Source organism: Vombatus ursinus, unplaced genomic scaffold (genome assembly GCF_900497805.2).
Source record: "Vombatus ursinus unplaced genomic scaffold, bare-nosed wombat genome assembly UNPS02014801.1, whole genome shotgun sequence".
Lineage (NCBI taxonomy): Eukaryota > Metazoa > Chordata > Mammalia > Diprotodontia > Vombatidae > Vombatus > Vombatus ursinus.
In genome coordinates this window covers 11,069,198-11,096,968 of record NW_020954579.1, presented here as the reverse complement: position 1 = coordinate 11,096,968, position 27,771 = coordinate 11,069,198, and the positions used below count along the sequence as shown (strand labels likewise).

At 39.6% G+C, this 27,771-nt stretch overlaps 1 protein-coding gene across 3 annotated transcripts in view; it reads right to left on the bottom strand.

Moving 5' to 3' along the window:
- TLK2 (tousled like kinase 2) overlaps window positions 1-22,578 on the bottom strand; it is a 168,750-nt gene extending 146,172 nt beyond the window's left edge. For all 3 annotated transcript variants that reach the window (XM_027872944.1, XM_027872946.1, XM_027872945.1), the window contains exons 1-2: window positions 22,512-22,578; window positions 20,494-20,576 (exon numbers count right to left, since the gene is read on the bottom strand). In XM_027872944.1, the coding sequence (XP_027728745.1) occupies window positions 20,494-20,574 (81 nt within the window). In that variant the 5' untranslated portion in view covers window positions 20,575-20,576; window positions 22,512-22,578. The remainder of the gene's footprint in view (window positions 1-20,493; window positions 20,577-22,511) is intronic.
- Window positions 22,579-27,771: the final 5,193 nt, after the last annotated feature.

Here is a 27,771-nt window from a genome sequence, read left to right as displayed (position 1 = left end):
AGGACAAACAACAACCTCTGTGAGTAGAAACAGGAGCTGCCCTACTGTGGACCCAATGCAACATAACTCTGCCTTTCTTTTTCTTTCTTTCTTTTTTTCTTTCCTTTCCCTCCATCCACATAGGGTATCAATAGCCTTACTAGTGGGTGCTCTGCCCAAAGGAATGTAAATTTTGATCTCTGAAAGCTTTTTTTCTTAAGGACCCCACCTTAAATCCAAATCAGAAGGTGATATAAAGGATAGACTGAAAACAAGAAGGACCACAGGTAGAAAGGACCAAAAGTAAATTACAAGAGACCAGGGGAGGGTAATGAATAAACACTGGAAACAAAAAAGGTAAGGTAAGGTGAATTAATAGGATTCTGTATTTGATTGAATGTGAGGGAGAAGAGTAGTAGAGTCAGAGCTGATGATGATCCAATTAAGAGAAGTCAGAAGTAGCAATAGGTTTAGGACAGATGATAGTTCAAGTCTTGGAAATGCAGAAATGCTGACTGACAAGCCAACAGGTAGAGATGGCCAGCAGACATTAATGAGATACAAGACCAGAAGATCAAGGAACAGGTCTAGGCTGAAGTTACAGACTAAGGAGTTATCTGCTCAGATGATAATTAAAGCAATGCAAATAAAAGAAATGCCAAAGAAAAGATGGCCAAGAACACAGCTGTTTTAAAAAATTACCCATACTTTATCAGAATTTAAGACTCCCCCCTGATGCAGGCACCCCTACAATGCAATCTCTTTGAAAGGAAAAAAAAATAGGCGTATCCTGAAAAATAACACTAATTATATATTTCACTCAAGTTTTATACAATCCATATTTTTTTTTGATGGGGAGCAGGTAGAAGGGGGAAAGTACACCATTCATATCAGTGTATTAACATTTTGCTGAAGTATTTCCACAATAATGTTTTATTATAAAGCAAAAAAGACACTTCTAGATCACTGGAAATAGAGACTGAACAGAATAAATTCTAGTTTCCCAACATTTCAATTCTATAAATTTCAAATTGTGAACTTTCAATATTTAACTGACCAATTCAGAGGCTACTGCAAAAAAGGTTACAGTTGCTAACCTCAATAATGTTAAAACCCCGACTATTACTATTCCTTCCCTAAAGCTAATTATCCAGTTTTTAATGACAATAAAATCAACTTACTAGCATCAAAGATAACCCCTGGATTGGATAACAATCAATTATCCTGACTTCATTCTCTCTTATCTCTTAAAATCAAATTACACACTGACAAAATTGAGTCAGCAAGTCTTCCCAATAGGCTCAGATCTGCCCTTTCACTGCCACTCCCATAAACTTCAGAAAAAAAAAAAATGCTGCCACAAGCAGCTGACAGTGGAATTTAGCCCAAATGATACATGTTTACTATGACTGTGATTTAGAGGTTGAATCAAGCCAGAAGTAAAAGTTATTGGGTTCTTAGATCTATTCTTAACTAGTTAGATAACCACAAACTTGGTACTTAACTGAATTTAGATTCTCCACACAAACTGGTAATCTTGTCATTTCCCCAGATTCAGCTACTATCTCTATGTAGAGGCCACCCAAAACTTTATCTTCAGTCTTGTCCCCTCTTCTGAGATCCAGACTGCACAAATGTGGCTGTTTATAGGTCATCTCTGACAGTTTCATTGTCATTTCAGAGACAAAATTTGAAAAAAACCAAGCTTATTATATTTTTCCACAAAACCACCTTCAAAGAATAAGAGAATTTCAGAATTGAAATAAACCTGAGTAGCTAACTATGTAGTTCAAGGTCAACAAACTATATCCCATGGGCCAAATCCAGCCTGCTGCCTGCATTTAAAATACAAAATAAAGTTTTACTGGAATACAACCACAGTCATTCTTTTATATATTGTCTACGGCTGCTTTCACACTACAGTAGCAGAGTTGAGAAGGCCATATGTAGTGGCACCCACAACGCTTTGCACTGCTGCTCAGCTCACTACAAATAGCAGTGCGGCACTGCAAATTTCAGTGACGCAGTTACTGTCAAGTATATGGGAATTTCAAGTATATGGTATTTCAAATGCCATGAGAATCTCTGTACAACGAAATTTTTTAATTGCCAGTGCACACCTATCATGTAAAAAAAAAAAAGCCAAAACAAAAACCAAAAAAAAAAAAAAAAAAGGAGAGCAAAATAAAAAAAAGTTTCATTACAATTTTTTGGGTTCAGTGCTAAAATTGAAATTTTTCTGAAAAAAGAACCACTTTCAACCACTATCATCAAACACAAAATGGCTTTGAAAATTAGCTTTTGCTGCAGACTTGATAATATTTCTTAGCAAATTCAAACTAAAATTAGGCAAAATATCACTTAAACGGACAATTTATACTGTGGTTAAGGTATTTCGACAACTAACATCTGAATCACAAATAATGTCAAGCTGCTTTGTATACTTCCTGTGCTGTCAAAAGTTAAAATAAGAAATGAGATTGCCATTCCCACACAAACATGCAGCATATATCTACTCTCCAAGCTCGAAACTACAGTACTAGAAGCATTTCAGACCTTGATGCAAGTGAAAAAGAAATTTCCATTGTTTCAAAATCCATTCAAACTGTGTAATTAAGTAGCTTCTACTTAATCTTCAAATAGAAATGATTAATAGGTAATGCAATGACATGCTAAAAGGCAAATATCTAGAGAAGAATCTACAAGAATTTTATAAATGCCTTCTAATCAATTAATATGCTCTATTAAAGCATGTTTGTGGACTGATTACACTTTTTTGGAGTACTTATCTGTGTGAAAAGACATTTTCAATGATGAAATACATAAAATTTCATTCTAGATCAGCATTGACAGATGAATATTTGCAACTGATTTTGATGATAGGGAACACTAACTTTGAATCCCAATTAAGAGAAATGTTATCACCCCAAAAAAGAATCCCACTCTTCTCATTAGTAGACTTCTATTACAAAAAAAAGTATACATTATTATCATATCTTGAATTTTATCAATAAAAAATTTGTGGGAAATTTGTTTTTTCTTTTATATAAGTACCTACATAATATTTTTCATTTTTGCCTCTTAGCCCACAAAACCTAAAATATTTACCATCTGGCCCTTTACACAAAAAAGTTTGCCAATTCCTTATCTAGTCCAACTAATAATATCCAAAAAGAATCCTTACTATAAAGCCTTAAGGTCATTCAACATTTGCTTAAAAGGCCTCAAGAAAGAAGATAACTTCTGAAGTAAGCCATTTACTTTTAGACAACTCTTACAACTTTTGCCTATGGTTCCTAACTCTGCCCCTAGGAAGCAAGCATAACTAGTCTAATCTCTATTCTACATGCTATCCATTTCAAATACCTGAAGAAGCTATCTGGTCTTCCCAGCCCTTCTCCTCCCTAAATTAAATATCTCCACTCCAATTCCTTCAAATAATTCTCTCCTTGCTAGGGCAGGACTTAGTAGGAAATAAGTTCCTAAACACAAAGAAAATTTAATCAAGTTTGGTCTAACTCGTTACATAGGATCCACATCCACATCTACTCAGAACTGACAGATTGCTACTTCATCACACAAGGACTAATAATAATAACTAGTATTTATACATTACTTTTAAGTTTGCAAAGCACTTTACATGTAATCTCATTTGACCCTCACCACAACTCTGAGGCAGGTACTATTATTATCCCCATTCTATAGATGAAGAAACTAGCTGAGGGAGGTCAAATGACTTACCCAGGGTCACACAACTAGTAAGGGCCTGAGGAAGAATTCAAATTTAGGTCTTTTTGACTCTGAATCCAGTTCTGTACCACCTGAGAAAAGTTTGAAAGGCATGAACCCTACTCTTAATGTCAGTGGCACCACCATTCACTCTTGTTTCCCAGGTTTGAAATCCTGGGTATCACTGTATCTTTGACTCTTCTTCTGTTTCCCCTCTCATATCTACTCAGTTACCAAATCCTGTTGCTTTTGCCTCCACAACATCTCCCCTAACCCTCACTTCTCTCTTCTTACCTACATGTACATTAATAGACTTTTTGAAGGTCTTCCATTCTCCACTCTAATCCATTCTTTATACCACTGCCAGATCCTCCTCACACACAGATCTACTCATGTCACCCCTCTCTTCAAAAACCTTTAGTGGTTCCCTCTTGTCTCCTAGATTCCTATCCATTCTTGACAGCCCAACTCAAGTATTTCTCTTCTTATGATCTTCCAGGCAGAGGGAAAGCAGTGACTTGCTGGAGCTCTCCCCCCAAACCCCTCCAAATACCTATAAAAAATGGCTCTCAACAAATTCTAAAGCAGCAGAACCCACAAAAAGACAGAGTGAAACAAATTTCCAGCCAAAGACAGCCTGGATGTTTGATCAGAAAGGTATATCGCACCAGGCGGGGAGAGGAGCACAATGCAGTTCGGTGTGGGCGCGCAGGCTGCAGTGACCCTGGAGCAGGCCTCAGAGGGCTGAATCACGGGCACCTGTGGTGGTTTCCAGACTTCTCAACCCACAAACGCTAAAGACAGCTTGGAAGGTGCTTGCATCTGGGTCACACTTCTGAGGGGCAGTCCTGGAGCGAGGAGGAATGCTGGTGTGGTGAAGCTTCTTGTGGCAGTGGAGAGAAAACACCTCGCCCCTTATCATACCACCTTGGAAGAACTGAAAATTTTCAGATCCCTAGAAGTATCTCTGAAAACAGCTGTACAAACCCCCGAAACTTGGGATAGTACATTCTCCACACTGGAAAACAGACTTTTACCTTAACAGAGTTTAAAACTCAAGTAATTGGCCGGGATCATTAGTAAGCAGTGCAAAAAAAGTAAGACTACATTATCTTACTTTGGTGACAAAGAAGATCAAAATATACAACCAGAAAAAGACAACGAAGCCAAAGATCCTACATCCAAAGCCTCCAAGAATATGAATGAGTCCCAGGCCTAGGAAGAGCTCAAAAGGGATTTTGAGAAGCAAGTAAGAGAAGTAGAGGAAAAACTGAGAGTTTTGCAAGAAAATCATGAAAAACAAGTCAACAGCTTGCTAAAGGAGACCCAAAAAAATACTGAAGAAAATAACACCTTAAAAAATAATCTAACCCAAATGGCAAAAGAGGTCCAAAAAGCCAATGAGGAGAAGAATGCCCTAAAAAACAAAACTGGCCAAATGGAAAAGGAAGTCTAAAAGATTACTGAAGAAAATACTTCCTTAAAAATTAGAATAGAGCAATTGGAAGCTAGTGACTTTATCAGAAATCAAGACACTGTAAAACAAATCCAAAAGAATGAAAAATTAGAAAACAACGTGAAATATCTCACTGGAAAAACAACTGACCTGGAAAATAGATGCAAGAGAGAGAATTTAAAAATTATTGGACTATCTGAAAGCCATGATCAAAAAAAGAGCCTAGACATCATCTTTCAAGAAATTATCAAGGAAAACTGCCCTGATACTTTAGAACCAGAGGGCAAAATAGAAATTGAAAGAATCCACCGATCACCTCCTGAAAGAGATCCCCAAAGGAAAACTCCTAGAAATATTGTAGCCAAATTCCAGAGTTCCCAGGTCAAGGAGAAAATATTACAAGCAGCCAGAAAGAAACAATTCAAGCATTGTGGAAACTCAATCAGGATAACACAAGATTTCGCTGCTTCTAAATTAAGGGACCGCAGGGCATGGAATATAATATTCTGAAGGGCAAAGGAGATAGGATTACAACCAAGAATCACCTACCCAGCAAAACTGAGTATAATCCTGCAGGGGAAAAAATGGTCATTCAGTGAAATAAAGGGCTTTCAGGCATTCTTGATACAAGACTCAAGTGGGACATGAAGAGATCAACAGGAAAGAGAAAATCCTAAGAGACTTATTACAGTTGAACTGTTTACATTCCTGCATGGAAAGATGATATTTGTAACTCATGAGACCTTTGTCAGTATTAGGGTAGTTGGAGGGGAAAAAATTATATGTACATATATATAGATATAGATAGATAGAGGGCACAGGGTGAGTTGAAGATGAAGGGGTCATATCTGGAAAATAAAATTAAGGGGTGAGAAAGGATTATACTGGGAGAAGGAGAAAGGTAGAGGTAGAACAGGATAAATTATCTCAAAAAAAGAGAAGAAAAGGCTTTTACAGTGGAGGGAAAACAGGGGAAGGTGAGAGGGAATAAGTGAATCTTATTCTCATAAAATTTGACTGAAGGAGGGAATAACATACACACTCAATTGGGTGTGGAAATCTGTCTTACCCTCCAGGAAAATAGGAGGGGAAAGGGACAAGAGAGTAGGGGGATGACACAGAGGAGGGCAGATTGGGGGAGGGCGTAATCAGAAGCAAATACTTCTGAGGAGGGACAGGGTCAAAAGAAAGAATAGAATAAATGGGGGGGCGGGATAGGATTAAGGGAAATAGAGTTAGTTTTTCACAGCATGTCTACTATGGAAGTGTTTTACATAACTGCACATATATAACCTATATTTAGTTGCTTGCCTTATCAATGAGGGTGGGTGGGAAGGGAGGAAGGGAGAAAATCTGGAACCCATAGTTTTAAAAACACATGTTTAAAAAAAAATGTTTTCACATGCAACTGGGAAATAAGAAATACAGGAAATGGGGTACAGAAATCCATCCTGCCCTACAGGAAAATTGAAGGGGGAGGGGATAAGAGAAGGTGGGGAGAGACAGAAGGGAAGGCAGACTAGGGGAAGGGGTATTCAGAATGCATGCCATCTTGGGGTGGGGAGAGAGGCAAGATGGGGTGAAAATTTGGAACTCAAAATCTTGTGGAAGGAAATGTTGAAAACAAAACAAAAAAAATTATCATGAAATCTTCCATGATCCCCAATGTCAGTGACAGCTTCCTACCCCCTCCCCCAACAAAAATCACAGAATCTCAGAAAGTTGGAAGGAACCCTAGAGGCAGATAATCTAGTCCAACCTCTAACCTGAATGGGAACCACCTCCAACTCAGAACTAACAAGAGGTCTTTTAGCCTAAGCCTCAAGCACTCCAGGTAGGGAGAACTTCATGGTGCTTGAAATCAGGAGAATATATCTCCTCTTTAGGATTCAAATGCAATAGTATTTATAAACCACTTAGCACAGTGCCTGGCACATAGTAGGTGCTATAGAAATTCTAGTTATTATTGTTGCTATTGAATAGGTTCAAATCATGACATACATTTTACTAGCATTTACTTGCTCACTTGGCATCACAGAGCCTCAGTTTCCTCATCTATAAATTGCAATAATATCTACCTCATAGGAAGAAAGCACTTTGAAAACTTTATATATAAATGTGAATAATAATGGTAATTATAATCCCCATTCTACTTTCAGACAGTTCTGTTAGGAAGTTATTCCTTACATCAAGCCTTAATCAGCCTCTAACATCATTCTCACAAGAATGGAAACAAATACTGTTCTTAGTTCAGTTCTTTGGGACCAAAGAAAACAAGTCTAATCCCTCTTTCACACAAGGGCCCTTAAAATAATTAAGAGATAACAATTATGTTACCCTTAAGTCTTTTCTCCTAAAGGTGACAAGCCCAATTCCTTCAACCACTCCTCATATAATATACTATCACTTGCTATTCTGATCACCCTCCTCTGGAAGCACTCCAGTTAGCCAACATTCTTTGCAAAATATAGTGCCCTAAAATGAGCACAGTATCCCAGATGTGGTCTGGCAGAGTACAACAGGACCTCACACAGCACTTTATTTTTTCACTTCTCTAATACACGTATTATGAACCACTGTAAATTGCTATTTTTTAGTGCTTTCCCTCCATGATTATCTCCAACTTATCCTTTCTATAGCTGGTTCCCTATTGTCTCCAAAGTAAAATTTCAAACTCCTTTGCCTGGCATTCAAAGGCATCACAATATGACACCATCCCACCTTTCCCGTTTTATCTTATTCTTCCTTAACACTTACTCTAAACTTGAGTTAAACTCAATTATACTCTTTTCCTCAGATACACCCATAATTTCCTTGTCTCCATGTCTGCTCATTCTGTTCCCTATGCCTAGAAAACCTTCCCTTACCTTCTTTGACTGTTGGATTCCTATCAATCCTTGACAGCCCAACTGAAATACTATCTCTTCTATGAAACCTTTCATGATCCCCAAGATCTGTAACAACTGACATTGTTTGTATATAGTTGTTTGCATGTTGTCTCCTCCATTAAACTGTGAGTTTCTTTAAGACAGAGACTATATTTGCCTTGCTTTGTATCTCCCCAACTCTAAGCACAGTTCCCGGCACATAGAAGGCACTTAAATGCTTGTTGATTTGACTAGAAATGTCAGCCTCTTAACAACAGAATATGACTAAAAAGGTAGAATCATATCTTAGCGAAATGTCCATCCTCCCCACCAAGGACTTAGCACATTATTCTTCCTTCACATAGTATGTGACTGATACATATATGCTGAATTAAATGAATTACAACACACATGAAGATTATGATCAAAGCATAAATCTACAATTCCAAGGTATGTCATTCTCTAGGGAATAGCAGTGAGGAGGAGTGTAGCTCAATGAAAGTGGTCATACAGCTATTGCATTCCCTCCCACTGACTTCCCAAAAGCACATATAATTCCTCAGGTTTCCATCCTCAACTTAGCAATCTAGCATTTTAATAAGCATACCAAGCCAACTAAACTATAAGAATCAGTGGTCAAATTCATTTCAAGAATTAAGTATGCTGAATTCTAATTATACAAAAGAAATCACAAACAAAAAAAGGAGTGGGAAGAAAAGACAACTTAATACACTTTATAAATTGGTCTGAAAGGTTTCTTTGCATGGATTTGCTATGCAAAAATACTAGTGGAAATAAATTGACTCTTTTCCACAAGCTACTCTCTTTATCATTTTGTTACAGACATTTTCAGATAACCAAAAAACAGTTAAGCTATGGTTCTAAGATCAGTGCTTTGTTTAAGGATCTACAAAAGTTTAATAAATATTACCTTGGATTCACTGATCTAAAACAAAATTAGCACTAGGACATACCTAAGAGAAAAAAGAAATAGAAATATTCACTACATTGCAATAAAGATATCTTGACTAATCTATCCTCTACTATCTCTCAAAGTCTAAAACAGTACATAAATTAAATTAATTACAGAAATTTAAATTACAGAAACTTAATATAATTATGAATTTATGTAACTCCCAAATTCCTGAATTCCAATTACACAGACACAGACACACACACACACACACACACACACCCTCTCCACGGAAAGACATCACAAACTTATGAGAATTTGGAAAGATCATGCCAATTCAAAAGTCATTTCCTGCTGCTATTAACAATGCCATTCAGTCACCACCAGAATTATTCTCTTCTTCCAGCTCGTCAGAGTCATGGCCTCCTTCCTCCTGCCACAGCTATGTTCCTGTTATTTCTGTTGCATGGGAAGCTTCTTTAAACACTAATTTGTGACTCCTCTCTTCCTTTTTTATAATCTAGCATCCAACAAGGGACATGATACTAAGGGTCTCCCTGATCAGGAAATAACAGATCAATTTCCTGAAGAAAATTCCTTTGATACAATAACTCTTAAGAACGCAATCTCTGCGATGGAAATTGGGGACTAATGGAACATCTGACACACCTTTAACTCCTACTGATGCTCCAGGAATTTTGATTGGTGACAAACACATTTCCCTAACTGAGAAAGATTACCCAGGGATATTCTCAAATGATTAGGAAGAAAGTGAAACTAGTTTAATATGTGCTAGGCTAAGCACTAGGGGTAGAGCAACAAAAATGACAGTCTGAAAGGGCCTTTGGAGATTGTTCACCTAGCCGGGGTGGAAACCTTCACAGAACAAATCACAAAACAAACTCCTGTGCAGTCTGGATTCAGTCAAAGGGGCCACACTTAAGGACCTGGAGGACCACATGTGGGACCACATGTGGGCTCAATGCTGAAGGCTCCCTGCCTCTGATTCTAGTCCAACCCATCATCTTACAGATGAGTAAACTAAGGTCCAGAGAAATTAAGTGACTTGATACAGGTAGGAAGTGGCACAAGCCTGGGATTTGAAACCAGATCCTTTGACTCCAAATACAGTTCTCTTTCCCCTGCACCACGCTCCTTCAATACAGGAATGTCAATGTAGATAACATGCCAAGACAGGCCTATCAATCAACAAGCATTTATTATGTGTCTGGCACTATGACAAGCACTGGGGACACAAAAATGAAACAGTCACTGCCCTCAAGGAGCTTACATTCTATTAAGGAAAAAACATGTATAAATACAAGTAAACACAAACAAAACACAAAGTAATTTTCAGAAGGGGGCACCAATGGTGAGAACAAATGTCACTTCAGCTAAGCAGTCAAGGGATCAATGTACTCCGTGAAGTAGAGGTGAGGTGGGCGTGCAAAAGCATAGAGAATGGAGATAGAATGTCGTTTATGAGGACCAGAGTGTTTAAAGGAGAATGGTGAGATAAAGCCATTCTGTTAAAGTATATAAATCTCAGAAGAACTTATATTTGATCCTAGAGGCAACAGGAAGCCCCTGGAATTTTTTGAGCAGGGAAGTGATAAGGTCAAACTTGTGCTTCAGGAATAGCACCCGCGGCAGCTTTGTGGGAGAAGAGAGATGGGAGTGGAGAGAACTAAAAACATGAAACTAATTAGGAGAGTGTTACAACAGCCCAGGTAAGAGATGCCTAGGCCTGAACTATGTGGACAGCATATGAGTGGCAAGAGGACAGATATGAGAGAAATTCCTGGAGCTTACAAATCTGGGTGATTAGAAAAATGGTGATGTCCTAAAAGAAATATAGAATGGGGAGGAGAGGGAGAGAGATGGAGAAAATGAATTGCTTTGGACATGTTATCTTGAGATGCCTACCAGTGGGAAATGCCCAAATGGCAACTGGCGATGCAGAGCATGAGCTCAAAAGAGAAAAGACTATATATAAAAAGGACTAATCTGCTTAGAAATAATAAATAAATACATGGGAACTAATGAGATCACTAAGAGAAAGGATAGGAGAGAGACAGAGAAAGAAGACAACAGGATCCAGACAAGAGCATCGAGGGATACCTACAGTTGGGATGAGGAGTATGATGCCCCAGCAAGAGGCTGAGAAGGAATGGCAGGCCAGAAAACCGAGAGAGTGCAGTATCACAAAAACACAGAAGAAGAGAAGGTAGACAGTAAGAGACATGATCAACAAAGTGCCAAATGCTGCAGAGTTCTTAACTAGCATAGGGTGATATTACAATAATACTCAAGTTAATTTACAGATTTAACATTATACCAAACTACCAAAAGGATACTTTACAGAGCTAGATAACATAATAACTAAATTCATTTGGAGTAAAAAAGGATCTAGAATATCAAAGGGAAAAAATGAGGGGAAAAGGTAGCACACGCACACATCAAACTATATTACAAATCAGTAATCACTAAAATTACGTAACACTGATTAAAAAAACAGAAAAGCAGATCAATGGAACAGATTAGATAAGGAAGCATTAGAAATAATTGAACTCAATTTCTCAGTGTTTGATAAACCAGAAAACATAAGTTACCAAGGAAAAAAATGCCTTATTTGACAAGAATTGTGGGGGAAACCAGAAAGCAGTCTGGCAAAAAATAGGTTTAGACAAATATCTTACACCATATATCACAACAAATTTTAAATGGATACATTACCTATATATTAAAGACATCATTAAAAAACTAGAAGAGAAACCAATCAGATACCTTTCATCAATGTGGGTAGGGGGAAAATTCTTGATCAATTGAAGAATGGATAAAAAATAATTTCCAATTACATGAAACTGAAAAACTTCTGCAAGAAGAAATCAATGCAACTAGGATAAGAGAACCAATCAAGTGAAAGGAAAATCCTTTGTATCAAATCTCTCCAATATAGATCTGATATCTAAGTTATAGCTATATCTATATATCTATATAAAACCAAAAATCTTTTCCAAATAGATAAATGGTTAAAGAATATAAACAGTATTCAAAAAGAACTACAAACTATATGTTCTAAATCACTAATAAGAGAAATGCAAATCAAAACTACCTCAAGATTTTATCTCATATCCAATTAGCTGGCAATGAGAAAAGATAACAATAGTCAATGTTGAAAGATAGGAACACTGATGAATATTTGGTAGAGATATAAATTGGTCTAACCATTCTGGAAAGCAATTTGGAATTAATCAAAGAAAGTGGCTAAAATGTTCATACCTTCAGACCTTAAGATCCAACGTCTAGGCATATACCCCAAGGTTCAATGACAAAAAGATCTCACATACAACAAAATATTTATGGTAACACTTATTGCATTAGCAAATAAATGGAAATAAAGTAAATGTTCACTGATTGGGGAATGGCTAAACAAATTGTGGTACATGATGTAATGGAATATTACTGTGATGTTAGAAAAACTGAGGCAAACGTGAACTGATGCAAAAAAAAAAGTAAGCAGAGTCAAGAAAACAATATACCCAATGATTCCAAAAACATAAATGGAAACAACCACAAAAAAATCAAAAACAAATGTTTTGAAATTACAAAGACCAAGTATGTCCCCAAAGAAGAAATATGATAAGGCAGGTTTCCCCTTCCCCTTCTCTACAGAGTTTAGCGAACCTACATGTGGAACACCACATATGACATCAGCCTTTTCAATGTGTTAGTTTTGCTAAGCTTTTAAAATTCTTTAATGTAAGAAATGGAGCTTTAATAAAAAGCACAGTTCAAGGGGAAAGTAACTTTAAACAAAAAATATCAACAAAAATTTATTTTTAAAAAATAAGTACCGAGAAAAGACCAAAGCAGTGGGCAATTAAGAGATCATTAGTAATTCTGGAGACAGCAATTTTAAGTGAGTGATGAAACTAAAAGCCAGATTACAAAGTGAGTGAGAGGAAAGCAAGTAAAGGCAACAAAAGTGCAGACAATTTTTTTCTAGGAATTTGGTTGTAAAAGGGAGACGAGATAAACACAGCAGCTTAAGGAAATGGCCAAGTCAAGCTAAGATTTTTAACATTAGGGGTCACCTAGGCATGTTTACAAGCAGCAAGGAAGGAACTAGTACTTAAGAGGAAGACAGAAGTTTGAAGAGGCAGAGGTAGATCACAGGAAACCTAAAAGAGATGAGATCAAGAGCACAAGTAAAAGAGTTGTCTTTAGTAAGAAGGGCACTTATCCTTTACACCAATCTCTAATGGAGAGGATGGGGGATGATTTGATTTTTAAATGCCAAGTGGGAAGAGAGAGCTCACTGTGAATGGCTTCTATTTTCCTCAGTCAAGTGAGAGGTGAGGTCCTTTGCTAAGAGATGGAGAAGTGGAAAAGAGAGAAATATGGGGGAGGGGGGTTAGGAAGTTTGAGAGAACACTTTCAGCAGCCTTACTGGAATAAGGATGTCAATTAGGAACAGGTCACACCAAAAAATAATTGGAAGAGAATGAGATAAATTATCTTTCACAACTATGACTACAGAAAGAAATCTTTACCAAACAAGGGATAGAGATAACAAAAGATAAAATAAATCATTTGCATTACATGATATTGAAAAGCTTTTACATAAGCAAAATCAGTTCGGCTAGGATAAGGAGGGAAACCATATTTGCATCAAATACTTGATTAGGACCTGATATTTCAGACATAAAGGAGAGAAACAAAATTACAATACCAAGGACCACCAGCCATTGGATACAAAGAAAGGGTTTAAGAAAACGTCTACAAACTATTGAAAAACTACTTTAAATAATAAGAAAAATGCAAAAATAATGCCGAGGTTTTATCTCACATACAACAAACCAGCAAAAATGATAAGACTGAAGTACTGGAACAAATACCCTAAACACACTGCTGGTGAAGCTACAACCTGATCTAACCATTATAGAAAACAAACTGAAATTATGCTGAGGAAAATTATGACTAATACACCCATACCCTTTTAGATATAACAATCTTACTTATACACAAAAGTACTCAAAGCGGCACTTTTTGTTCAAGAACTGGAAATAAAGTAGGTGCTCATCAATTGTGAAATGACTAAACAAATTGTGGCACACGAATTGTTTGTGTTTTGCACCAAAACTAATTTACTGCGAGGCAGGTGTCAAAGGACACTTACCCAACCAGATTAAAATGTAAATAGGAAATGTTTAGCAAAATAAAAATAAAATATGATATACTTAATGTTAATTTGTGATCTTCTAAGTCAATATGTGACCATTAGAATACATTTCTATTTGAGTTTGACTCCTATAAAGAATTCCCCATGAAGACCTTTCTCTGCCGGTGCAGATCTGTAATTTACAAACTTAGAGACCTGCCTAGGACTAAGAGGTTCCACGCCTTTCCCAGCTCCTGGTCTACTATACTAAACAGCCCATATATATCAAAGACAAGAATTGAAACCAACTATTTCTTATTCCAAGGCCCACTACTCCCTATGGTACTTCCATTATATTCATACACCTCATACAGTATTTCGTAGGGTAGCCTATCCATAATAAATAACAAATAGAAGAATTCAGAAGCATGAGAAGATTTATACGAACTGATAGTAAGGTAAGAAAAATGAGGAAAATAATATACATAATGAATACAACAACATAAAAGGAAAGAACAAAAAAGCTAAACATTATAATTATAATGACTAAGCTTGGCCCTGAAAAAGAATTGAGAAAATGTATCTTCCTCCCTTATTTGCAGAGGTCAGGGTCCAAAGTTGGAGAATTTGCATATAGTCTTAAACCTTGCTGATGTATTAGTTCTACTGTACTGCTTTTTCCCTCCTTTTTAAATCCAGAGATGGCTTACTGGGTAGGGAGAGATAAATATGTAATATGATGTAAAAACTGAAGCTGTCTGTAAAATCTGAATAATTTTTTCTAAACTGGAAAGGGAAGCAAATGAAGAGATGGGGGGGGTGTGGAGGGAAAGGGGTTGGCTTGGTAAAAGTACTGAACAATGAAGGGACTGCAGAGGCCACTATGAGGCCAAAGAGATTTAAGACCAGTAAGATACCAGGAGAGACAGAATAACAACTGGGTAAGGTCCCAAAGGAGGAAATTCTGAATTCTTTATCACTGACTTAGAATACTGGTAGATGATGGTAAGATCTATGTGGAACTGAAGTAGAGGAGAGGTGTAGGTCACGGGAGCTGAGGGAGTTGATGAATTGGTAAGCCACAGTGTTTAACACAGCATTAATAGATATACTGAAATCCCCTAGATAAGGCAAGGGTTGGGGTGAAGACTATAAGCTGACCTGAAGGCTGATATATGACCACAACCAGGATCTGGTTAAAGTGATAAATCCAGAAGGAATATACCTTAAAGAAAGACAAGATGCTAAGTAACAGATGCAGCAGAGATCTAGAAGTAACAGTGGTATGCCTTCTCCACCCTTTGGTCCAGTGTCTTGGATAGTGCAAATGAAGATGTATCCATTGCTGCAGGGGACTGCCATAGGTGCTGTAGGTCTTCTGGAGAAGGCCAAGTCTCCATAAATACCAGAAGATGAAAAGGACATGAGAAGAAAAGCTCTAAGAAGAAGTGTGCTAATGATAGAATGAGGAGGTTCCAGAGAACACTGTGGAACAAATGGGCAGAGCTGGAATGGGACTTGGGAGGAATAGGGCTGAAGTGGATGGGGAAGAAAGCATAGGGTAAAGTAGCAGGTGACAGAAGTGGATTTTGCTTAGGCAGCTGGGGATTCTGTATGACCTAGACTGGGAGAGGAAGAGATGAACACAGTACCTTATGAATGGGGTGTTCCTCCCCAAAAGGCAGCATGGGCCTAGTGTTACCAAATCTCCCTGACAGTGAAGTCCTGATAGCAAGAAACAAAGTAAAGAAACAAACAGAAAAAGTACAAGTCTGAGGCCTTAAGGATAAGTATAACAAATCTAGGAGCACAATTCCTTAAAAAATCATTGAAACAAGTACAGACAAGTACATACATTCAAATTCCTATTACTTAGAATTTTTACCTATAAAATGTTTTATAATCATTTATCAAATGGAAAATACTTTACATCTCAATTTATTATAAATTGTAACCAGCACTTCCATGTTAAACAGTTAACACTGTATAATTAATGCAACTAATTCCCATACACTGCAGACTCTTACTCACTAATTAACATTCTTCTATATTCTTATGTGGCATTTAAAAGAGTCAAGCGTTACTCTATTAAGAGATCCAATGTCAATGAACCACTGGACCACTGAACGGCAAATGGATCCCCCTCACCCCAAAAAGCCTTTTGCCATCTTTTAAGTGATGGATGTCTACATTTCTTTTCTTGACTATGTGACCCTAGCTAGCCCCTTAACCTCTCAGTGCCTCCAGAAAACTTCTAAGACTATTGATTGCACAGCATTTGCTAATCTACTTTGGTAGGGGGTTTTTGCCCATTTAAAAAAATAATTGAAAAGAGACTATCTGTACTTTTCATTATGAAAAGGAGAGATACAAAGAAGACTATGTCTATGATGCATAAGCCTTCACTAAAAGCATTATAAAAATGTAAAATACCTCCTATCATCTATATAGATTATATACTTCATGAGTTACCTACAGTCAACACAACAAAAAAGTGGGGTGTCTCATGTGTCCAAATGAAAAAATGAAGAAGTGTGAAAGTTATCTACTAACCAATTTAATTGATTTACTTTTCAAAAAAGTAGTTTCAGGCCTTCTTAAAACACAGAATAGAATTCTGACCCATCTTATCTCATTTCTAAAATTACCAAAGGAAATTTTTACTCCAGAGTTGCTCCTGGACCACTCAGAAAGCATCTCTACTACTGCCATCAACTAGTGCCCATTCAGGAAATCTACATTAAAGACTGTATTTTAAAGAGAGGCAGCATAATACAATGAATAGAGTTTTGCCTCAAAGCCAAGATGACCTGAATTCAAGTCCCATCTCTGACACATACTGGCACTGTGACCCTGGGCAAATCACTTAACTTCCAGTGTTCTAGGCCATTGTCTAAAACTAATAGTTACAGAGCACGTACCAACAGGCACTGGGAGTTTCCTCACAAGGGAGTGCTTTATACCAATGAAATCACAAGTCCAGTCTCTATTCTTATGTATAAATGTATATGTAGTACATCCCAAAACTAAGTATAAAAGATTTTAGACGAGTTGTGATAATGAGAGGTATTGTGGCACAGATAGTTGAATAACTGAACATTATTCTAAGTATCCACCAAAATTAAGGAATCACGAAAAAGCTCAAATAAGCACAATGGACTATTAACACACTTGGTCATTCTGTTTAGACCTAACTTTTATAATCCATATCTAATTCAACTGCCAAAAAAAATGCAAGTGTCATGACTGAAGAGTTATATGGTAGCTAGTAATTTTAAAAACTGTGCCTACTCCTGAGGCACTTACCTAGTGATAAAGAGTCTATGACATGAACCTTTACTTTTTTCCTTCTATGGGCATCAAAAAGTAATAAATTGTCATAAACAGTTAAGAAAAACACTGAGACAGTCCAAGAGGTTGTGCCAATCCCACTAGATGGCACTAAGAGAGGGAAGTAACTCTTGTTTTCTGAAAATACAAGTAAAACCTCTCTCAGGCCTTTGCAAAACTGAAATCTGTCATGGGTACTTCAAAAGCATTATGAATATCCTGAACCTCAGTAAGGAGATTCAAGGCTGGGAATAAACTTTGCAAAAAAAGCATTCTCATCACTCCAGTTCCCTTCCTTCATCTCAAATAAGGGTATGTGAGGGCTACAATGACTTATCAATGACAGGTAAAATAACTTGAAAGCCACCACAAAATCCAAGTGTTTTCCTCAAATTCTATTTATGATATAATTTACTAAAGAGTTTCTTTCACAGTTTCCCTGATATCACAAACCTTTCTACTTGCTCCTTATGGAACATCATTCCTTTCAATCAATATAGTTTTCTTATTAGAAAATAATAAAATTATACACAATGAATGGTATAAAAATAGGTATGGTTTTTTTCCCCTTGCACAGAGATACCAAAGCAGAACTTCTCATTTTGCAGTCGGAAGGCTACTACATTAAGATTTCCTGTCACTAGCTAAACTTTGCCATAATCTTAATTTGAGCAATGAAACTGTCATTCCTCCTCCATCTCCTCCCTCATACTCCCTTATACACATAGATACAGCCATTTTTCATCTTAAAAATTCAGTGAGGGACAGATCATGGAATCTAAAAATTGAATGGGATCTCAAATATCATCTAATCATAGCATAATAGATTAGAGCTGGAAGAGACATCAGAGGCCATTTAATCGAACTGCTCTTTTCTCACCCACCCCCTCATTTTACAAATGAGGAAACTGAGGAAAGTTAGCTGACTTGCCCAAGGTCGTACATGTGGTATAGAAGAGTGAAAAACAGCAATAGTTCGCTGCCTTAAAGTTTACAAAGTGGGTACAAAGCACTTTACATATATTATCTAATTTGATGCCTGAAATATACACACTTTTAATATACATATACATAAATATGCACACCAATATTTAGTATGAATTATTTCACATTTCTCTCTCACAAATATCTAATTTAATACTCACTCTTAATAAATCATCTATCCTTCTTCCTTATTTCTCCAGAATAGAACATGTAGTTTTCTATCACTTTTTTTCTACCACACAGTATTCCAACCTCCTCATTTTAAAGACACAAAGAAATTAAATGACTTACAAAATGTTGCACAGGTAGTAGGCAATACAACTAAGAATGAATCAATGAATGAAAAGGCATTTACTATGGGGCAGACACAATGTTTAGTAAGCTCTGAAGAAGCAAATAAAAAAAATGGGACAATCTCAAACAACAAGGAGCTCACATTCTAGTAGGGAGGAGACCACTCGACTAGAAAAGTGGTGACCAGGGAAAGGTATTTTGGCCTGGGTTGGTATATTTAGCCATGAAACACTCAACTTACAAGCTCTTTTCAAAAGCAAGACTAATCTAAGTACTTAAAACTCCAAGCCAAAGTTCTTTCTACATCATACTACTTCTTATAATACACACCAATAACATCTAAGTCCAATGAATTTAAACCCCAAACAACTTTGCCATAAACTTATGCCATACAATATCTAGGAACCTTATTCTCCATGAGGACATTAAAACAAGAAATTGGACGTATATGGTTTTTTAAATCAAAATATCCTTGGAGTATTCAAATGAACCAAAGTGTAACATTTTTCCAATAGAAAAATCTCTCATGGAATATTTCAGCTAAAGGTACTGGGTACACCTTAATCACATTTACTAATAACAATCAGTACATGCAATCTGACTACACAATGTCCAAGCATACAGCTTCTTCAGATTGTTACAAAAATCAAGAAAAGTAGATTCAAATGCCTATATTCTCTAAAGAGAACAAGAGCTACAAAGTTTACACAAAGTCCATCAAACCCAATCATTTACCACCAGCAACCAAACTTGTAAACAGAGATTCATACACATAGATGCACATCAAAGTATGGAGAAGCACTCTGGAGAATACCTTCTACCTTAATAAGAATTCACAAACAAAGCTCAATCTTAAATAGGTTTGTTTTGTGCAATCAATTCATTAACCAGTTAAGATACATATCCAATGACAGCAGTCCTTGGTACTGCCTCCAAGCAAAAGCTGATCTACTAAAGCAAAGAATGATGCAGCAGAGGGTGATACACATTTGAATTTTTTTTTAAAAAATCCAATCCGTGCTTCTTGAACTCAAGTCATTTGGGACTTTGGATTATTAATGGCCTTTAAATTTAAGAAAATGTACTGGAATACATATTACTCAAAATAATACATCTGCCAGTCCTTAATTTCATTCTATTCTCCAAAACTCCCCTAAAGAAAGTCAAACTGAACTATGAGTGAGAAAGCAGGCTAAATGCACAACTTGGTAGAATCTGCTATATTGGGGCAGGTAAGTGGCACAGTGGATAGAGTCAGGAGGACCTGAGTTCAAATCCAACCTCAGACCAAACACTTGACACTTACTAGCTGTGTGACCGTGGGCAAGTTACTTAACCCCAACTGCCTTTAAAAAAAAAAAAAAAGTCGTAAAAAAAAAAGAATCTGCTATATTGTGGAATGAGGATTCTGCAGACTTTCAATGAGGATCTGCAAAATTTCAATACTATATTGTATAAGTAATCAAAAAGCTTCAAACTAGAAAGGTTAAGAAAAACAAGAAACGCTTGACAAACACAAAGTTAAACCTGACAACAGGTGTGTGTATTATTAAAAAGAAAATCAATGGTGCAAAAAAATTGATTTACAGAAAATATGTCAGTGACTAACAGAGACAGAAAGAACCAAGAATATGGTCTAACCAAGCTGTTCTCAAGTAGGTGGACCATTCTGATTCACTCACACTCACACACACACATACATCCACACATATATATAGATAAAATCAGTGTTTAACTTAGACTAGGAAATGTGTTCATTAGCATCACTTTTACTCACCTTACTAACACCTACTCCGGTAAACCTGGCCTCTAACAGTTCTTGCCGCCTTGGGTCCAAGCTATGCAATTCTTCCATCATTTCTAGTGGAAAAAGAAAAAAAAAATGTGAGAATACGAAAACTTCAAAATGGAAAAAACAATTTTTATGTCTGATGAAATTCAAGTAATTTTATCACTGAATGGTCAAGTGAATTCTCCCCCCCTCAAAGTAATACAGCATATATTAAGCAATAAATTTTATTATGCTACAAAGAAAATAAAACTGTATTTAGAAGTCATCTTTTATAACTTTAAGAATGTCTTATTCACCCATAAATCTGAGAAACTTTAGCTGTTAAGAGAAAAATATCTTAATCCTTTCTTAAAACTTCTCTGAAGTTGTGAAAAGCAGAGGCAAAGTGTATAGGAAATAAGGGTTTACCCCCGCCCCACCAGAAAATACATACTAAGCATATGAATCTGGGAAGGTGGTTTTAGATTTTTCTTTCTCTAAGAGATAAAGATATGAATCATTAATAACAATGTCATAAGACTATAGTATGGATCAGAAGCCACAGACAACTCTAAATAATACTACGATTTCTCTGAAGAGGTCTCAGGAGAAAAGGCCTTGCTCATTTTTAATGTAATGGGGCACTGATGGTAAAGTCATCCTTCAGTGAAAGTAAAGTATACATATACATACATAAAACCATCCTTTTTCTAATTCTATTTTTCTGGCCACTCTCCGAAGCACTATATTTCTCTAGACTCTACACATCTGTCTTTTAACGCTCTTTCTAAACAGGGAGGGGCAAGAGTACACCATATTTAAAATTGCTCTTATTACTAAATAATATACATGCTACTTTCAGCAAACCTATTCATTTATATTCACGGACTAACCCCTGTAAATAAGACTCACAAGAAAGCCCTGACACAAAACTGTGGATGGGGGGTTGGGGGGGGCACAGAGGAGATGAACCTATTACAGTTGACACCTTCAAACACCCAGTTAACCAGTTAGGAGGATGCAAATAGGGGAGAGGGTGGGAAAATGAGGAAGAGATAGGATGATTTTAAAGTTCACTGGACCCATTATTCAAACCTCTGCTTGGCAAGCTAACATGCCCACAATTTCCAGTAACAACCAATATATACATCCTTCCAGTTTCATTTCCCTTCCCTTGCTGAATCAAGAGTCTAGGCCATAGGAGAGAGAAATGGTAGATATATTGAAGTTTCACCGCACCTCCCCCTACCCCCATTACACACACACACACACAAATACACTAAAGTGTAGCGGAATTCTCCTAGGCGGGAGAGGAGGTAAATACCACAAAAGACTTTGAGCTCCCCTCAAATAACCGGCCTTCCTCGAAGTCTCGTCCTTCCCATTTAACCGAGGCCGGTTTCGCAAAGGCTGCATCCTTCTCTCAAACCACGAGATCCATCGGACCTTTTCCAACTCCCATCCCCAGCCCAAGCCTACAAAATAACGCCTCGGCGGTTGCTACGTTTAATGTCAAATCACGTTTTAAAAAAAAAAAAAAAAAAGGCCCTCGTCCTTCTCCAGCCTCGGCTCCGGGTGAGCCCCGGGGCCCGGGCCAGGGACCTAGCCGCTCGCCCACCCGCCTGCCCGGGGCCTCGTAGGACAGCCGCCGGCTGGGGCCTGCTCGCGGAGCCCTCTGCCAGCCGCCTGCAAACTTTCCCCAACTTCGGCCCCACCTGTCAGGCAGGGCAGGGCAGGAAGCCGAGCGGGCGAGCGGCCGGGCCCCCGGGGGTCGAGGTGCGCTCCTCGGTCTGGGGATGCCCCGGCTCTCCCAGCAGCTCCCACCCGAGGCCGCTGCGGGGCCTTGGCCCGGGAAGCCTCGGGCCCAGCTCCCGGATCCATGTGCGCCAGGGGGGCCCGGGGACGGTTACGAGAGCCCCGGGCCCGCCCGGCCCAACCTCGGCCTCAACCCTGGCCCCGGCCCCGGCCCCGGCCACTGCCCGGCGCCTGCCCCCACCCCTGGCTTGGCTTGGCCGAGCTCTCACCTGCCGCCGCCGCCGCCGCCGCTCCTCCCTGGAGGGGCCCCGACCCAACCCGACCCGGCTCCGGGCCGCTCCGCTCTTCCCCTGGGCAGGCCCGGGGCGGAGCCGGGGCCTCTCCTGAGCGCCGCAACCCCCCGCCCGGGCAGCCGCCGCCGGCGCCGGGCTCCACGCGAGGGCGGGCGGGCGGGGGGGGGGGGGGGGGGGGGCGGGGGGGGGGCGGGGCGGGGGAGGGGGGGGCTGGGCTGAGGAGGGTCGGAACCGCAGATGCCTAGGACCCGCCTCCGGCCCCTTAATCCGGATCGGTTCGGTCCGGATTAGTAGTGATAGGTGTAAACACACTAGTGAAACCGCGTGTTCCCTCGCGAGATTTGCACGGCGGAGGGGCGGGGGTGGGGGTGGGGGTGGGGGGGAGACAGTAGTGGTGCCGGTGGTGGTGGTGCTGGTGGTGGTTGTGGAAGAAGGGGGTGGGTTGGGGGGGGTGACAGAGCCGCCGGTGGGGGAGGGGGAGGGAAAGATGTGGGGGAGGGGGCGTCCCGCTGCCCGGACCGTGCCTCAGCCAATCAGCAGCTGGGCTGGGCCGGCGGGCAGGGGTTAACGCGGCGCCCCAGCGGAGGAGGCCATAGTGGCCGCTGCCTCGCACAGCAGCTGCGAGAGGGAGGTGGGCTACCCGGCCGGCGGATTGGCAGGCGGGCCGGCGGCCTCCGGCTCAGTGGGGAAGCAGGGGCCGGCCTCTGGAGCGCGCCCTCTGGCCGCAGTGGCGGCGGCTCCCCGGGATGGAGTCTCCGGAGGGGGTCCTCGGCGCCCTCCCTCCCCACGAAGTCTTTGTGTCACCGGCAAATGCCTCCTCGCATACGCCGCTGGGGGATGACTGGCTGGGGAGGGGAGCGGGGGTGAAGCATACTCCCTCTCCTCCCCATCCCGGGGGTCCAACGGGTTGTCTCCTGGAATCCCCGGGCTCCGCAGGTTCTAATCCCAAGGGATCGAGAGCTGCTTCTCTGAGGGAAGGGTTCTAGAGTGACAGTCCTTAGACTGGGGGGAGGGGTTGGGGTTTCGGAGCATCCCCCAACCCTCCCCACCCAGGTAATTGGATTTTTTTTTTCATTTTTATTATTACTATTAACGGGTCTGGCCTGCTTGTGCTCACGAGTCTGCCACCCACCGCCGTCCCCGAGCTGAGCCTACCCCCCTCCTGCGACCCCTTCTTTCCCTCTTTTAAAAGTTGGCAACCATTAATTCCACGTGGAACGTTGTCGGAGCGAGCCCACTTGAGGGACAAAGGGTTCCCTGGGGTCCAAACGCGCCCCCATATCCACAATTAAGCAGCCGTTTGAAAGCGGCGGGGAGGAGGGATTAGGCACTGTAAAAGCTCTCCTCCCAAAGGTGCCGGGAAGGAGCTTACATTTCAACTTTTAGTGAAAACATTTAACTGTGAGGGCACCCCAGCGGCCTGGGGAGAGGGGGAGGGGAATGGGGTAAACAGCCCTGCCCCCACCACAGAGAAGTTTTCCCCTCCCATTGTGTAATAAGAAAGTTGAAAGGGGGAGGAGTTGGTCTGCCAGTAGTAGGCCATACTTAAAATGGGGACTTGTGTACTGGGGTGAAAATAGTAGCCATTCTTATCACCAAGTACAGAAGAAAGACAGTCTGATCTGGCTCTTATCCACGAGAGTTGGGAGATTAGCGTCAATAAAAATGTCTTCCTTTTATTTTCCTCGGAAGCTTCCTCCATCACATTGCTATAGTTGAGGCTCACAGGAGTAAAATTCAGACGTTCTTTAAAAGATTAAAAACTTCCCTGCTTGAACATTTGAAGAGATGGGGAAGTTCTGAATGAAGCTTCTATGCCAATTACTCCTTACGTTCAAATAGACTGCAGAAAGAGCAATGGAAGCAAGTTACTTACTAGTTTGACTTCCTTCTCCAACCTTCCATAACCTGGGGGCATATTCGTGGGGGAAGGGGGAGAGGGAGGAATCTTCACACTATAAGTGAATTAATGATATAAAATCAGAGTGACCCTTAACGATAAGAGCTTGTCTAGTCTAGTCCACTGACCTACCTAGGCCTTTCCTTATCCCGAAAGTTGTTAGTGCTCACTCTCGACTCACAAAAATTACTTTGTATTTGTTTACCTCTACACACGTTGTATCCTCCAGTCGAATTTAAGCTCCTTTAGGGCAGGGACTGTTTCCTTTTGTTTTGTCTTTGTATCTCCACCCCCTAGCGCTGTGCCTTGAAGATAGTAGCTACTTAATTTTTTTAATTGTTTGGAATATAGATGAGGAAACTGAGGCTCTGATAGAGTCTTGGACTTGCTCAAGGTCACTGAGGAGCAACAGAGTAGGATTCAAATCCAGGTCTTGTAATTTCAAATATAGCAATTTCAATTATACCACTCCACCTCCCCATTAAACCAACAAACGTTTTCCTTCAGTGTTACATCAGCTTTGAAAAGGGAACAGATCTGAATTGGGACAGGAAACAGAACTTAATATTAACATATGAGGCACAATACCTTCTACCAAGTCTTAGGGAGGAAAATAAAATGTTTTCTGACTACCAAAGAGCTATATTAAAATTACATTCTGATAACCTTTACATTCTTCCATACAATGTATCTTTGGTTTTATGCTGCCACTGATGGTATGGATTACAACCCAATCAAGCCTTCTAGTTCTATCCATGTCTTCTCTCAAATCCTTCTAAGACGGTTTATCTGATGGGCTGGGGGCCTTCCACTGAATCTCTTGGTACCAGAGGTGCATGTAGGTTGTTCATCATCTCTCTTACCAATTTCCTTTTCTGGTTACATCTCTAATGGTTTTATGCCACTTCTTTGGCACAATTCTTCATTTGTAATAGGCTGCATCCTCCAAATGTATCATCATAACATATTTCCATTGCCATTTGAGTGACTCAGAGCCTTCACTCTTTGGAGAATGGTATTCTATGACTTGCAACCACCCAACATCGATGGAAGAATATTAGTGTTAAAAAGCTGGGCCTTTGTTTCAAGGAGAAACTTGGCACCATTAAAAACATTAAACTTTCCAAATGCATCCCCAAATTATGTTCTAACCTAATGTTAAAAGGAACTTTAGAAGTCATACAGTTCCACTTACCACTCAAAGTGGGAATCCCTGCAATAATAGATTTGATAAGTGGTAAATTAGTGTCATCTTGGGTACTTCCTGTAACACAGAATTTACTTCTACAGGTTTACAAGGCAACTCATTCCATTTTGAGACCACTCATCCTTAGACAATTCTTTGAAATAATGAGCAGAAATCAGTTTCCTCCTCAATTCTTCTCTTTCTACTCTTTTCAGCTACAAAGAATAAATCTAATTCTTCTTTATGAGAATCCTTCAAATACTTGTAATAGACTAATACCATAACAGATTTAGAACTAACCAGGAACTTAGATCAATTGATCATTCAACAAACAATTATTAAGCATTTACTATGAGCCATACACTGTGCTAAGCACTGGGGATACAAAGAAAAGTAAAAACAGCCCCTTCAAGAAACTCATATTCTAATGGGGTGGGACAACAATATGCAAACAACTATGTACAAAAAAATACATATATACATAAAGACATATATATGATAAATTTGAAATAACCTCAGAGGGAAGGCACTAGCATTAAGGACTAGAAAAGGTTTCTTGCAAAAAGTAGGATTAGCTGATTTGCAGGGAGCTAGGAGGTGGAGGTAAAGTGAAGAACATTCCAGGCATGGGAGACAGCCAGTGAAAATACAGTCAGGAGGTGGAAGTGTCTTGTGCCAGAAATAGCAAAGATCACAGTGTCACTGGATTGTAAAGAAATAGCAAGGAGGCTGTCACTGGGTTGTAGAGTATGAAGAGGGAAGTAAAACGTAAGAAGATTGGACAGTAGGAAGGGAACAGGTTATGAAGGACTTTAAAAGCCGAACAAAGGATTTTATATTTGATATTCAAATGTCATCTAATCCAGCATCTTTATTTTTTTTTGAGGCAGTCAGGGTTGGTTAAGTGACTTGCCTAGGGTCACACAGCTACTAAGTGTCTGAGTCGGAATTTGAACTCAGGTCTTCCTGATTCCAGGGCTGGCACTCTAGCCACTTAACCACCTAGCTGCCCCACCAGCATCTTTATTTTATAGATGAAGAAACAAAGGCCTGAAAAATTGAAGTGATCTGTCTAGTCACACAATAGAAAAAGTGGCAAAGCCAGAATTTGAGCCAGCATCTCTTTCTCTAGACCCAACAGTCTACCTATCATGTCTCCTCTAAGTTTCTTCTCCAGGCTAACATCTCCAGTTCCTCATATAGCATGGTTTTTAGAACTTTTGAGCATCCTGATTATCAACCTCGGGGCTAAACCAGTTTATAAATGTCTGGCTTAAAATAAATATAGGGTTTTGTTTTAAAGGAATAATTTGGAAGATAGAGAAGATCTCTTTCCTCTGGATGCAAAAGTCCTCTTTCTCCTCCTCTTTCAGAGGCTGGGATTACTCTTCTGTAAAATAAGGGAACTGGGATGGATGACCTCAAAGTTTCCTTCCGACTCTGAGAAAGTGGGCTTCTTATCATAACCATATCCCTTGTAGTCCACATCTAGGTAGGATCATACCTAAGAATTTGATAGGCTATATTAGGCAAAGGACTCAGGTGCTGTGGTGATAAGCACCTTATAGATGAAAATAACAAATGTCAACAGTAGGAAGAACATAGGAAATGTTGTACACCACTTCCTGAAGAAAGGCAGATATTTTCAAAGCAAACATTCTTGCTGTTATATGGTTACCTTCTCATAACTCAATTTGACATTGGCTATGTGGACCAGTTTGTTAAAATAATATTGACCTTAGAACAGCAACGTTGCCAGCCTCCACTTTTCTCTTACATTACACACTGAACTGTATTTCCTTCACAAATTCAGCCCCTTAGCAGCCAGGCCTGAAGGGATAGGCCAGCCAAATAGGTACGTGCCTTGAGACTGCCCAGACTTTAGTTATCAATATGTGGCTATAGTATTGATAGAGGATTTGGTTTAGTTTGGGGGTTTTTTTGGGGGGAGGGGTTAAGTGACTTGCCCAGGATCACATAGCTAGTGTCAAATGTCTGGTCTGAGACCAAATTTGAACTCAGGTCCTCCTGACTCCAGGGCCTGTGCTCCATCTACTTCACCACTTAGCTGCTCCGATAGGGGATTTCTAACTCAGAGAAATATTGAATTGGAAAGAACTTTTAAGAGATCATCTGATCCTGGCCTCTGC